The following is a 14,449-nucleotide window of genomic DNA, read 5'->3' on the forward strand; positions in this document are numbered from 1 at the left end:
TGCCTGCCACACTGTCCTGTTCAATTGATAGCATTCTGTTAACGGACCATGCCATGGTCAGACTACAAATGACCCCATATCAGGAAACAGAAAGATCACAGATGTGGCGTTTTCTTTGTTACAAGATGTGGGGTTTAAGGAAAATCTTCGAGCCCAGATTAGGCTGTATTTGGAGACCAATGTCCCTACAGCTCCCTCTGCCATAGTGGCCTGGGAAGCCATGAAGGCCTTTCTAAGGGGATTTATTATTCAGCATTCTTCTCATAAGAAGGTCAATGCTGCTAAACTCACAGATCTAGAAAGGAGAATTAAGAACATTGAAGCTAAATTAAAAAGGAATATATCTGAATCTGTTTTTAAAAGAATTGACTCACCTTAAATATAAATATAATATCATAATATCCCAAAAAACGGAATCTCTTTTGTTTAGAGCCAGGCAGACTATTTTTGAATCGGGGGATAAAACGGGGAAATTTCTAGCTAGGTACATTAAACAAAAAGAGTCCAAATCTTCAGTGGCAGCAGTGACGACTGGGGATGGAAGCCTGGCAACTAAATCTAGGGAAATAAATGATGTATTCAAGAACTTTTAAATAAATCTTTATACATCTGACAACACTGCCACAGATGAAGAGATAATGTAATTTCTTGAGAAATTAAACCTTCCTAAGTTGAGCAGCTCAAAACAGGAGGACTTAGATTCACCTATTAGTTCACAGGAGATACTTGATGCGATTAAGGCCCTACCAGCAGGTAAATCCCCAGGCCAAGACGGGTTTACAGCAGAATTTTTTTAATGTTATGCAGAAGAGCTATTACCTTTATTCGAAAATATGCTTGCAGAAGCATTTGAATTTGGCAGATTACCTCCCTCCTTAAACCAAGCAATTATTACACTTATACTTAAAAAAGAAAAGGACCCAACTGATTGTAAAAGCTATCGGCCAATAAGTTTAATATCTGTTGATTGTAGACTCTTATCTAAAATACTTGCAAATAGATTGGATAAAACACTTAGGTCACTTATCCATCCTGACCAAGTGGGCTTTATTAGACAAAGGAATTCTTTGGATAACGTGAGATGCCTTATAAATATTATGTGGTCGGTGCAGGACTCCAACGATCCAACAGCAGCTATCTCACTTGACGCTGAGAAAGCGTTTGATAGGCTGGAATGGAGGTATATGTTTCAAACGCTTAAAGCTTTTGGATTTGGTCAAATGTTTCTCAGATGGATAGATATTCTTCACAAAGACCCACAGGCCGCAGTGAGAACAAATGGTCTGATTTCCTCTTATTTCACACTTGGTAGAGGCACTCGGCAGGGCTCTGCATTGTCGCCAGGGCTTTTTTGTCTAGCTCTTGAGCCTCTTGTGGCAGCTATTCGCAAGAATCAAAATATTCAGGGAGTTAAAATAAATGAGTCTACACATAAGCTTCTGCTGTACGCGGACGACATATTGTGGCTTGCCTCGGACCCAGATCTGTCCCAGCACTATTAGATGTTATTAAGTCATTCTCTAATATATCAGGGTATAAAGTCACCTGGTCTAAGTCAGAGGCCCTTCCATTGACTTCATACTGCCCAAAAACTCTATTTCAGGCGGGGCTGTTTCAATGGCCTACTGAAGGCATAAAATATCTTGGTATTCTCTTCCCTCAAAAAATTGACAAAATAATCGAAAAGAATTTGGACACACTTTTTAATAAAATTTCATTAGACACAAATAGATGGTCACCACTATTCTTATCATTATGGGGAAAAGTCAACGTCCTGAAGATGAACTGTATCCCAAGACTGAATTATTTGCTTCAATGTCTTCCTATTGCAATACCTCAAAAGTACTTTAAAAGGTTTGACCAAATTTGTAAAACGTTTTTATGGAATGGTAAACGTGCAAGGATAAATTAGAAAGGCTTCAGGTCCCAATCAATAAGGTTGTCATGGGTGTTATGGCTGTGAGTTTTGTTTTCTAACATGTCTCTCTCCCTCCCTTAGTGTGTGTGGGTATGGGTATGTGTGTGAAGGAGGTTGGATCTCACTCTGGAGCAGGTGTGCTGCTGATGGGATCATTGGCTGATTGCTCACACTTGATTGGACCAATGGGAGAGCTCACAGGTTCAAATACGATCCGACCAGAAGAATCTTCCTCTCCCCTGCCTCTGCCACACTCAACAAAGCTGAGCTGGGAAGTCTGTGTGTGTGTGTTTTGATTAACCATTTAGTATGGTGTGACTTTAGAGTATTGTTAATGGTTTTGTATTGTACATCACTGTAAATTGAGCACTAACTACTAAAGCAGTTAAGTAGGAGGGAGAAGCCCTTTTTGTTTGTGAGCTGCATCTTTTCTCCTGTTTTTAGTTAGGAGGTTAGGTAAGCAGCCTGTCATTTGTTTTACTGTTATGTTTCTCCTTAGGTAAGAATAGGGCTTACTAGTGGTTATGTTTGTTGTTTTGGGCATTGCTCACCTCTGAACCAAATAAACTGCCAAACTGAATGGTAAATGAATGTTTTACGTGAAGCTGGCCTTTCTTGGGAGTGGTAGAGTGGGGGGGGGCACATTTGTGTTGCGTCTAGGTTCCCCTAGACCAGGGACGTAACAATGGGCCTCCCCAAACTAGCCCTGTATCACTATGCCTTATGTCTGAGACATATAGCTCAGTGGAAACTGCCACCTGAGAGAGCCCCTCCCTGGTTTGAGATTGAACGGAGTTTATTCTCCCCCCTATAAATGCTCTGTCTAGCAATATACCCTCCAAAGTAAAATCTCACCCTATCATATCCAACCTCTGTAATGTGTGGAAAAAGTTTTCTAAAGCTTTTAATATCAATGTCTATCTTAATTCTGAATCTTGTATTTGGAATAACCCAAAGTTACGTATTAATAAACACTCCTTTTTATGGAAAGATTGGGTAGACAAAGGAATTATTATGCTAGCAAACCTGTATGACAGGGATAATATAAAGTAATTTGAGAGGCTGGCTGGTGAATACAATCTGCCCCGAAGTAATTTCTGGAAGTATTTACAATTGCGTCACCTGCTAGTTACTGTCATAGGGAGAGGAAAAGAACCTCAACAGTCAAACCTTCTGTCTCAGACTATGAAAATAATGGGTTTGGGGCATGAGGCTGCTATCTTCTATGCAATGATATTCCAACAGACAGTTACCATATCTTATGCAACGATGCTAACTTGGTCAGTAGATTTGAACATTGATATCACACATAAAGTATCGTATTTGTGAAAACATCAAGAGGGTTTCAAGAGACATTAAAATTAGATTAATCCAGTTTAAGATTCTTAATCGCTTTTATTGGACTCCGACCAGGCTGTTTCGGCTGAAGCTGAGGAATAATGCAGACTGCTGGAAGTGCTGCAGCTCGGAAGGCACTCTTCCTCATCTGCTCTGGGAATGTCGCATGATTCAGAACTATTGGCTAAAGGTTCATGATCGCATTGAAAACATTACCCAGACTAGCTTGGAGTTCTGCCCGAGGCTGTATGTTTTAAATGATCCACAAATGACAATGAACTGTGGAGCAGCGGACTTTATTCAGACCAGTATAATGGTTGGAAAACAAATTATTATGAGAAACTGGAAGAATCCAGGTGAGCCCTCTTTCCAGGAATGGAGCACGGAGTTGGCAAAAGTGGCATCATATGAAAAAATCTCTTTCAACATCAATGGCAGGGCTGAAAAATATGTGGCGAAATGGGGAAAATATGTGCAATATATTGCTACCAGTTGAGAGCATAGTGCTTATTGTAAAACTGTACATCCGATCCATGTGTGTTTTTCTTTTCTTTTTTTTTCATTTTAAAATGTTTTAATTTAATTTTTTTTACTATTATTTAATTATTTCTGTTTGATTTCTATTACCTCTTTTGGCTTAATCTCTTTATTCTGTTATTCAAAAATGTATCATCACTAAGGGCAAATGTTAAGCTGTCATTGTAATGTTGAATACAATGTACCAGTGGTGTTAAAAAAACCCTCAATAAAATACTAATTACAAAAAAAAAAAGGCCTGGGTAAGAGGAGTAGGTGGACAAAACCTAAAAAAACCCCTATGAGAATATGAATTCATGAGTCATGGATGCAATGGTCACAGTGAGCCTTTGACCAACAAATTCTAATGAGTTCATCATTGAGTCCAGGTGGACGTCCTGAGATATATTTATGAGAATGGGATAGACGGACTGACAACCTGAAAACATAATCTTCCCTTCCACAGCTGTTGCCGATGCAGAAGCATACAAATATAAAGCTGCCAGGACGCTCTCTGACACACCTTTTACATGTTATATGTCATAATTACAGAGGCGAGAGCTTGGCTTTTCATTCTTGAAAAAAGTATTTCTGACATTTATGAGACTGAATGCAACACTATGTCTTGGAGGAGAAAATGTCCTGAACTGTGCTGCTCTCACCATGGTTGGGAATCCTCCATTCTCTCGGTCACTTAAGCCCTCGCTCATGTCAGCCAGGTTGGTCATACTGCCTCCATGGGTACCATTCAAGGTGCTGTTGTACTGCTCGATGCTTTTGGACACTTCCTGTTGGCTGTCCTGAATCTGGGACAACTTACTACGAGCCTGCAGGACACAAACACACACACACACACACATAATCAATTCAGTGATTGTGGGATGTAGGGAGACTACACTGTATGGTCTTCTAGTTTTAGAAAGCTTCCGGTGAATGTCTTTGATTTATGCAGCTTTCTTATGAACACAGGTCTGCAGGACGTGAAAGCACATAAACACACAGTCAAAAAGCTCATATGCCATCAGGTGTAACATAAAGTGTCCAACAGTTTACAACATGAAAACAGAGGATCAAGTGAGCAAAGTGCTGGAAACATTCCTCAGACATTTTGGTCCATATCCATGGTAGCATCATGCAGTGCTGCAGATTTGTTGGCAACACATCCATGGTGTGAATCTCCCGTTGGATTGAGGTCTGGAGACTGAGGAGGCCATGTAAGTCCAGGTACCTCATCGTTATGTTCGAAAAACCAGTTTGATATGTTTTGTGCTTTCTGACATGGAGCGCTATCCTGCTGGAAGTAGCCATCAGAAGATGGTCCACTGTGGTCATAAAGTGATGGACATGGTCAGGAGGGCTCTGGGAAGACCCACAACAGCTCAATAGGGTTGAGACCTGGTGATTGCGCTGGTCACTCCATTACAGACAGGATACCAGCTGACTGCTTCTTCCCTAAATAGTTCTTGCATAGTTTGGAGGTGTGCTTTGGGTCATTGTCCTGTTGTAGGAGGAAATTGTCTCCAATCAAGCGCTGTCCACAGGGTATGGCCTGGTTTGACCTTGCCCCTTTCCCCATCAATTTTTACCTCTAATCCGGTTGGCGTTGGAACACTAAAAATTTGGACACAAGACGCCACTGGCTCATATGGCTCACTCCCCCTTTAGCAACTCCTATTTGCAATAATCACCTGTTCATTCCAGCTCAAATTGACCCACGATTCTCCGTCTTAGAAAACAAAGGGCTACGTAGTTTGGGAGACTTGTACATTGATGGGGTATTTGCAAGCTTCAACCAATTAATCTCTACCTTTAATCTACATAAATCAGACTTTTTCCGGTACTTCCAGTTGCAGGACTTTGCGAAAACACGCGCTACGTCATTCCCACAGATGCCAACACCCAGCGGGATTGACCTGGCTCTCAAGGCTAAAACCCTGTCAAAGGGCCATATCTCCTATTTTTATAATTTACTATCCTCAGCCGGTGACTCTATTTCACATAAGATCAAGATGAACTGGGAGTCAGAACTCTGTTAGTCAGTTGAATTTCTCTGAGATCTTCTAAGAGGGGGCTGTGGGGGCTGTTAACTCGTCATCCAGCTGCGCCAGACTGTCACTAATACAATTTAAAGTCTTCCACAGGCTACACTATAGTAAGGGAAAACTGTCAAAACTCTATCCAGACAAATTCGATGAGAAATGTGCTAGATGTTCCCAGAGTCCATGCAATCTTATCCATATGTTCTGGGCATGCCCCAAGTTGTCTGAATTCTGGCAACTATTCTTCAAAACAATTTCAGATATATCAGGCATAACTCTAACTCCAACCTCACATATCGCTATTTTCGGCAAGCCCCCAGACGACCTCCATACCACAGCCGTTCAAAATAACGTTATTGCCTTCGCCTCCCTTATTGCTCGTAAGAGAATTATTTTGTTATGGAAATCTCCTCAACCACCATCAGTCAAAGTCTGGCTACATGACATTTTAGGTTGTCTGAAACGGAAGAAGATCAAATTCTCACTTAGAGGGTCATCTGGCAGGTTCTATACTCATTGGAGACCATTACTTGACTATCTAGATGGTCTGCCAGCTCAGGGAATCTCTTTGTAAAGTCCCATTGTTTGGTTATATGTGTACTCTCCCCTCTGTTCCGGACTGCCAGCTGCAGATAGCCCCCACCCTAAGAGACTCTAACATAACAAACTTGTAGGAGTAAGCAGCCATTGATACTTACTTTGTACATTTAATGATCAGCACTAGCACCGTACATTTGTATTTTTAATTATTACTGTGTAGGTATAATAATATACGGCGAGCTGACGGGCCAGAATTTGCTGATCGTGCATTATTCCGTGGGGTTAAAGGCTGCTCGCTTTGGCATCAGCGTGGAGAAAGTCAACGATAGTATTTATTATTATTATTATTATTTACTTATTTATTTGGTTTTAAACCATTATTTCACAGGTTTGTAATTTTATTTACTTATTCATGATATACTTTGATCGTATAAGAGGACAATGGGAGGGAGAGGATGGGATGGGTGGGGGGGGGCTGTTCATTTATGTTCATATAAGTAAAAAAAAAAAGAACACTTTGTATCCCTTTACACTTTGTGTCTGTGTTTTGCACTTGATAAATAAAAGTTATTTAAAAAAAGAAAAATAGAAAAATATCTGCCGTTTGCAGCTAGAATAGCACTTTATCAATGTCTAGACTGTATTTATGAATAATTTAATGTTATCTTAATTGAAAAAAACTTTCGTCAAAAAATAAGGACATTTCTCAGTGACCCCAAACTTTTGAACGGTAGCGTACATCTGAACTGATGAATACCATCATGTGCTTTAATATGACAGGATGATGATGGAAGATGCCGAGCAGAAATGACGGATTCAGACTTCTAGTGTTCTTAGGAAATGACATGAACTGCTGGACAAATCCTGGAGCCGACTGTATGTGGGATTTTATGAATAAAAAGGTCTAGTGCAGGGGTGTCAAACTTACGGCCGATGATTTCCAAAGCCTAAAAATAGCTGCAATTTTTCAATAAAAGAAACTGCTGTTCTAAATGTGTCCACTGGGTGTCGCAATAGCAATTTTGTGAAGCAAGCAATGTTTATTCCGGGGCCGAGCAAGTAGGCCTATACCTGACAGCTGGCCCGGAGCTGCCTTGTCGTTCTGCCTATTACGTCTTTAACCGCGCTTTCATTGCCCCAAAATGTCTCTGTCAAAAAAGAGAAAAGTAACTCAACCCTCTTGAATAGTTTCTACCTCAGTTTGTTTGGTGTGGTGAGTTAGCTCAGGATTAAGATGTGGAAATGTTTATCAGTATTTGATACCTAGAAGAGTATTTTGTTCAATCCCACATAGGCTGTGACTTAAAGTTGTATGCCTTTGTAGTTACACTGAGACGAAGTCTAAGTTCGAATCACTGAGGCATAGTGTTCTTGAAATTGCACCATTTTTTTCCTCAGAATGTTCAACTAATTTGAAGTATTCTGTAAAGAGCATTATTTGTGGTGTGTACATTTTCAGAATATGCTTGTACTATTTTGGACCAAAGTAAAACAAAGGAAACAAATCTGAAGTTGCCGTTATTTTTAAGTTATTATGCCATGATTTTACTGGTCCGGCCCACTTGGGAATAGATTTTCCTCCATGTGGCCCCTGAGCTAAAATGAGTTTGACACCCCTGGTCTAGTGGGATACTATCAACATGTTCCTAGAAGCAATAGGACTGGATATTATTACAGGTGAGCATGAGGAAATGATCACTCCTCAAGTCTCCAGGTGGCAGACTTAAGTCAGGAGAGTAGAATCTTAGCAGGGGTCAACATTGGGGATGTTATGGAGACTACTTCCTGCACCAACGACACGTCCTGTGTGTCTAAAGTACAGCTGTGTAGAAGTAGCAGGTGGTTGAGTTGTGTGTGTCTGTGTGTGTGTGTGTCTGTGTCTGTGTGTGTGTGTGTGTGAGAGAGAGAGAGAGAGAGAGAGAGAGAGAGAGAGAGAGAGAGAGAGAGAGAGAGAGCCTCAGTGGGAATAAGGAAGTCGATTACTCTGTGCAACAATGTCCCCTGTTGACACTTTTCACACACATACACAGGTCCTCTTTCCTACCTGGTTGATCTCATCCTGCGTGGCCTTCAGTGACTTGATGATGGTCTCCAGTTGGATCTTCCCAGCAGCCAGGCTCTGTTCCAGCTGGTTCTCCTCCTGCTGAAGCCGGCCCAGGTCCGCCTTTGCCCGGATAAGCTCTTCCTCTTGGCTCTGCAAATCTGACTCCTGTGAGTGGATTTGACTCTGGAGGGTTGAGATCTGGAGGCAGAAGAGATGAGATGAACAATTGACAATGGCCCATGACATCCATTCTGTATTAGGGTTATGCTGATAGGTTGATCTCGGGGCTCGACGATAGTGCGATGCCTTTACCAATGTCAAGACTTCCTTTAGCTAATTTCCAATTAAAGTATAAAAGTATTATTGTCATTGTTATTATTATTATTATTATTATTATTATTATTATTATTATAATATGATTATAGGGCTTAACTGAATTTGCTCCTTTGTGATTCACATTAAATAAGTGTCACGTAATATACAACACATTATCACCACCGTCAGTGGATCGCAGACATCTTGACAGACAGGAGGCAGCAGGTGAGGCTGGGTAAAATCACATCCAACACCCAGACAGTCAGCATTGGTGCCCCTCAGGAATGTGTGCTCTCCCTGATGCTCTTCTCCCTCCCACAACTGCACCTGCATCCGTCTGTTCAATGACTGAAAAGTGCAGACAACAAAACTGTCGGCCTCATCTGCATACAGACGGAAGGTGGAACAGCTGGCCCTGTGGAGCTGGATCTGAACACGCTCAAAACTTTGGAGATGACAGTGGACTTCAGTAGGAGCCCCCCATCACTGCCCCCTCACCATACTCAGCAATTGTAGATCACAGAAACTACAATCTCCCGGGAACTGAAGTAGGAGTCCAACATAAAGACGATGTACGTCCTGCACTAGCTCAGGAGTCAGGAGCTGCTGATCCAGTTTAACGGTGCAGTGATGGAGTCTGTTCTCTGCTCCTCCATCACTGTCTGAAGGGACAGGAACAGACTACAACAACAGTCAGGTCTGCAGAAAAGAACACTGTGCCGACCTGCTCACCATCCAGGACCTGTACTCCTCCAGAGTCAGGAAACGGGCATGAAAGATCCCAGCAGGGCTTTGACAGATTCTAACACATGAATATGCTTTGATCTACATCATTCCATTGTAGCGCTGGCTGTACGTTTAGGCTTGTTGTCCTGCTGGAAGGTGAACCTCCCCCCGGTCTCAAGTCTTTTGCAGACTAACAGGTTTTCTTCTAAGATTGTCCTGCATTTGACTCTATCCATCTTTCCATCAACTCTGAGCAGCTTCCCTGTCACTGCTGAAGAAAAGCATCCCCCCAGCATGATGCTGCCCCCACCATGTTTCACGGTGGGGATGGTGTGTTCAGGGTCATGTGCAGTGGTAGTTTTGGTCTCATCTGACCAGAGCACCTTCCTCCACACGTTTGCCCTGTCCCCCACATGGATTGTGGCATACTGCAAACGGGACTTCTTATGGCTTTGTTTCAACAATAGCTTTCTTCTTTATTCCATTAAGGCCCACTTTGTGGAGTGCACAACTAATAGTTGTCCTGTGGACAGATTCTCCCACCCGAGCTGTGGATCTCTGCTGCTCCTCCAGATTTCCAATGGGCCTCTTGGCTGCTTCTCTGATTATTGCTCTCCTTGCCGTCCTTTCAGTTTAGGTGGATGGCCATGTCTTGGTAGGTTTGCAGTTGTGCCACACTCTTTCCATTTTGGATGATGGATTGAACAGCGCTCTGATGCGATATTTTTTTATAACCTAACCCTGCTGTAAACTTCTCCACAACGTTTTCCCTGAGCTGTCTGGTGTGTTGCTGTTTGTTCATTAATGTTCTCTAACAAACCTGAGGCCTTCACGGATCAGCTGTATTTATACAGAGATTAAATATATTTTATTATTATTAGATCACACACAAGTGGACTCTATTTACGAATTAGGTGACTTCTGAAGGCAATTGGTTGCACTGGAATTTATTTAGGGATATCAGAGTAAAGGGGGCTGAATACTTTTGCAGGCCAGACTTTTCAGTTTTTTGTAAAAAAAATAAAAAAAATAAAATAAATTGAAAACCAAATATAATTTTCCTTCCACTGCACAATTATGTGCCACTTTGTGTTGGTGTATCACATAAAATCCCAATAAAATACATTCACGTTTGTGGTTGTAACATGCCAAAATGTGGAAAAGTTCAAGGGGTATGAATACGTTTACCAGCCAATGTAAGCCTTTAAGAGGGGCCCTCCTAGACTAGAGAGAGAGGGGCCCTCCTAGAGAGAGAGGGGCCCTCATATATATATATATATATATATAGAGAGAGAGAGAGAGAGAGAGAGAGAGAGAGAGAGAATTTCAAACCTCTTTATTTACTTAATAAAATAAATTAAGTACAAAGACTTTTGCATTTTCAAAAAGGAAGTAAGATATTGATAAAATAAAAATAAAAGAATAAATAAATAAATAAATAAATAAACAACAAAAAAGCAAAAACATGATTTAACTCAAACCAAGTCCAAATATCAACACATTTTTTAAAGAAGAACATAAAACATTGTTAAGGCTCCATACGTTGGAGAACTCTTCCATATTATTTGTGGCTTTGTAAAAACTGAAATCAACATGTACTCTGACCTTAACCATTCTAACAAATAAAGTTGCTGCATCAACATCCAGAGAGTTTTCTACTTTATTTCTTCGACTGAGGTAAATCGCCATTTTAGCTTGGCCCAATATAAAATTTAACAACTGACATTTCTGTCTCTCCTTCTGTAGATAAGGACAACCTAAAATGAACATTGCCATTGAAAAAGTGCTTCCGAGCATCGGGAATATTCGCTCCAGCAGCTGAAACAAAGAGTCCAGTCTGCCACAGTCCATGAAGCAGTGAAACACAGTTTCTCTCTGCGAGCAGAAAGGACACTTCTCATTTACATTTTGGTTCATTAACGAAATAAAAGCGTTCACAGCTACGATCCCGTGGAGAATTCTCTACTGCAGATCTCCAACTCTTTTAGTTAATGGTGGTTTATATAGCACTCTCCACGCAGGTTTGACCTCATCATTGAGCCCTAAATGAGCTCTCCAAGGAGTGTCAGTCCAACCGCTGAGCTTGTCCTTGTTCAGGACCTGAACCAACAGTTTGTACATGGTTTTTCCTTTGATATCTTTGAACCTGTTTGGTGGGGTGTTGCTGAACTCCAGCAGTTTACCAGTGCAGTTTTTAAAATCAGGAACAAGTGTCAGCGCAGGGAAGGGATCATCATTTTTGGGCTGACGGTGTCTGTTACAGTGAGCTGTTAGTAAATGGTAAATGGCCTCATTTATACAGCGCTTTTGTCCAAAGCGCTTTACAGTAATGACTGACATTCACCCATTCACTCACACATTCACACACCGACGGCTTAAAATGTTTTCAGAAACACCTTTCGGTGAACTATTTTCGTAAAATAAGAGAAAGTTTCCAAACGAGCCGCCATGTTGTTCTGCGTGAACTCCGGAGCAGACAGCTGTGAAAGCGATCGTCCAATCAGGTGCAGCCATGAACTGTACACGTGATTGTTTGAAGGAGAGCGCCTGTCAATCATCCTCTAGTGGCAGTCCACCAAGCGTGCAATACTGGGAAGCGGCGCGTCCACTCGCGTTTAAAATCGCCTCTGTGGACACGTACCTTCACTACCGCGGCGGGAGTCCCGCCCTCGTATGTTCGTCATTGGTTGGCTTCAGCTGTCGATCCACAGCAAGCATGAAATAAGGTTTGTGGTTGGCTGGCCATAGCGGTGCATTCAAGTGCAATCATAAAAATGAAGTTTATTGTGACATGCAGGGCGAGCGCGGGGGAAATCTATATTGTTTATATCGTTGCTTTTTCGATATTAATATCTTGAATGTTCATATCTAGATATTGATACGATAACGATATATCGTTCAGCCCTAGCAGGGAGTGCATGAAGTTTTTTTGTCCATTCTTCTGTTCAAGGCCAAAGAAAAAGTGAGAGGGAGCATCCATTTTAGTCACATACTGGAAACGGGAACGAACCAGAGCTCCTTGAGCAGAGAACCCCAGCAGGTCTGACAGAGCTGATTTTTTCCTTTTGAGAACTTTAATATGTTCTCCTTCTCCTGTGGAAGCTGCTAAATCTTGCAGCGCCACTATTTCTCTCTCCAGAGCTCTCATAGACCTGGTCATGTCCCTTGTGACACTGAGAGTGTACTGTAGGCACAGCTGCTTTATTTTACCCTTCCCTATATCCCACCACTGTTGTAGTGAAGTGTATAGAGATTTTGTCTCTGTGTAGTTCTTCCAAAACAAAGTGAAAGCATTCCTAAAGACAGTGTCAGATAGCAAGGCTACATTGAAATGCCAATAGGCACTGCTACATTTAACATTCTTGACAAAAATAGAAACCTGTACCAGAGAGTGATCTGAAACTCCTACAGGGTGTATAGAGCAACTCTGAAGCACATTGGTCTGCTGTCTAAAACAGTAAACTCTATCAAGCCTGGCCATGGATAGAGAGTTATCTCGTTATCTCCACGTGTACTGCCGCTGTGTGGAGTGAAAAAGCCTCCAAGTGTCACATAAATTATTTTCTTCAATTAGTTTGATTAGACAGCTCTTGGAGGCTTGATGCGGTTCTGGATGGTTCCTGTCTATAGTGGCGTTTGCAGTACAGTTAAAATCACCACCCAGGAACAAGTAACCTTCCCCACTGCAGTTGTTGACAACAGTGTTTAAAATGTCTAAAAAAAACACCCTTTCTCTACGTACGGTGGGAGCATAAACATTAACGAAAGTCATTTTTAAATTTTCGAACACAGCTTGTATTTTCAACAAGCGACCTTCAATAATGTTTTTTAGTGACACAAGAAATGGGTAAAAACCCCCTAGAGAACAGGACAGCCACTCCTCCACTGTTGCTGCTCTTATGGCTGAGGACACCTTCTCCATCCCACCCCCTTCTCCATGCAGGCTCACTCTCAGCTGTGCTGTGCGTTTCTTGCAAAAAAACTACATCTAGTTTTCTAGCTGTGAACAGACTGAAAAGAGCAACTCTCTTTGCTTCCTCCCTGGCACCATTGATGTTTAAAGATCCCAGCTTGATGTCACACATTGTGAAGGAAAGGCTGCAGAGGAACACGCAGAAAAAGGCAGCAGTAAAAACTCATTCATTTGCCATTTGTAACCAAATTTTTACCCCCAGCTTTTTGAGGCGAAACACATTTTCAAGACATTTCATTCAGTTCTTCTAGTTGCCGAGTTCGCTTGTGCTATGGCTAGCGCAAGTCAATCGTTCTAGTTTTGGATGCACTGTGGAGTTGGTATGAGTGTTTTTAATGCCATGCTAACTAGAACGACTGACTTGGGCCTTTTTACTTTTTGGGAGGGAACATTTGTATGGACTTTATTCTCACTTGGAATATTGGTTTGTGGATGACTAAAAACTGAATTACGAACAAATGTATAAGAGACAGAGAGGGAGATCCCAGGCCGGGAGTCGAACCCGCCTTTTTCAGTCTTATTGCATTAATACAGAAGTTTCCGATTAAATTAGCCCGATAATAAGTATAGCATGCTCTTGTTTTAAAATCCTGAATTTCTTATACCGTCTTAGATTCACGGTGGCATGCTCAGCATACAGTATACCACTGACACAAATGCACATACCCACAATCTGGTTGTAAACAGAACTTAGAAGTAATAAATAGGGCTGTTTCTAACAGTTTGAAGCTTCACACAGGGTTTGGGGACTTTGAAAATCGCTCCCAGTGTGGATTCCCAGAATCAGAACCACAAATTACTTTTAGATAACCATAATTACACAAAATCATACACTGCTATTCATATTACAACTCATTTTTTCAGGGGCTTCACTCACCATCTGAGACTCTTCCTGACATTTAATCTGGACTTCATTCAGCATATCCTCTAATTTATGTTTCTGCTGGTCCATCTCGTCCAGGCGGTCCTGGGCGTCTTGTTTCTGAACCTCCAGCTCTTGCAGGCTGGCTGTCTCTCTGTCGAGGTCATTCTGCATCTCC

At 41.6% G+C, this 14,449-nt stretch overlaps 1 protein-coding gene across 1 annotated transcript in view; it reads right to left on the reverse strand.

Annotated features, from left to right (window-relative positions):
• The window catches only part of LOC311014760 (epidermal growth factor receptor substrate 15-like 1), a 139,824-nt gene that overhangs the window by 59,677 nt on the left and 65,698 nt on the right, over positions 1 to 14,449 (reverse strand). The window contains exons 16-18 of the mRNA XM_084011552.1: positions 14,287 to 14,448; positions 8,396 to 8,593; positions 4,435 to 4,599 (exon numbers count right to left, since the gene is read on the reverse strand). Of these exons, the coding sequence (XP_083867678.1) occupies positions 4,435 to 4,599; positions 8,396 to 8,593; positions 14,287 to 14,448 (525 nt within the window). The remainder of the gene's footprint in view (positions 1 to 4,434; positions 4,600 to 8,395; positions 8,594 to 14,286; position 14,449) is intronic.

Source organism: Eutrigla gurnardus (genome assembly GCF_963514095.1).
Source record: "Eutrigla gurnardus genome assembly, chromosome: 6".
Lineage (NCBI taxonomy): Eukaryota > Metazoa > Chordata > Actinopteri > Perciformes > Triglidae > Eutrigla > Eutrigla gurnardus.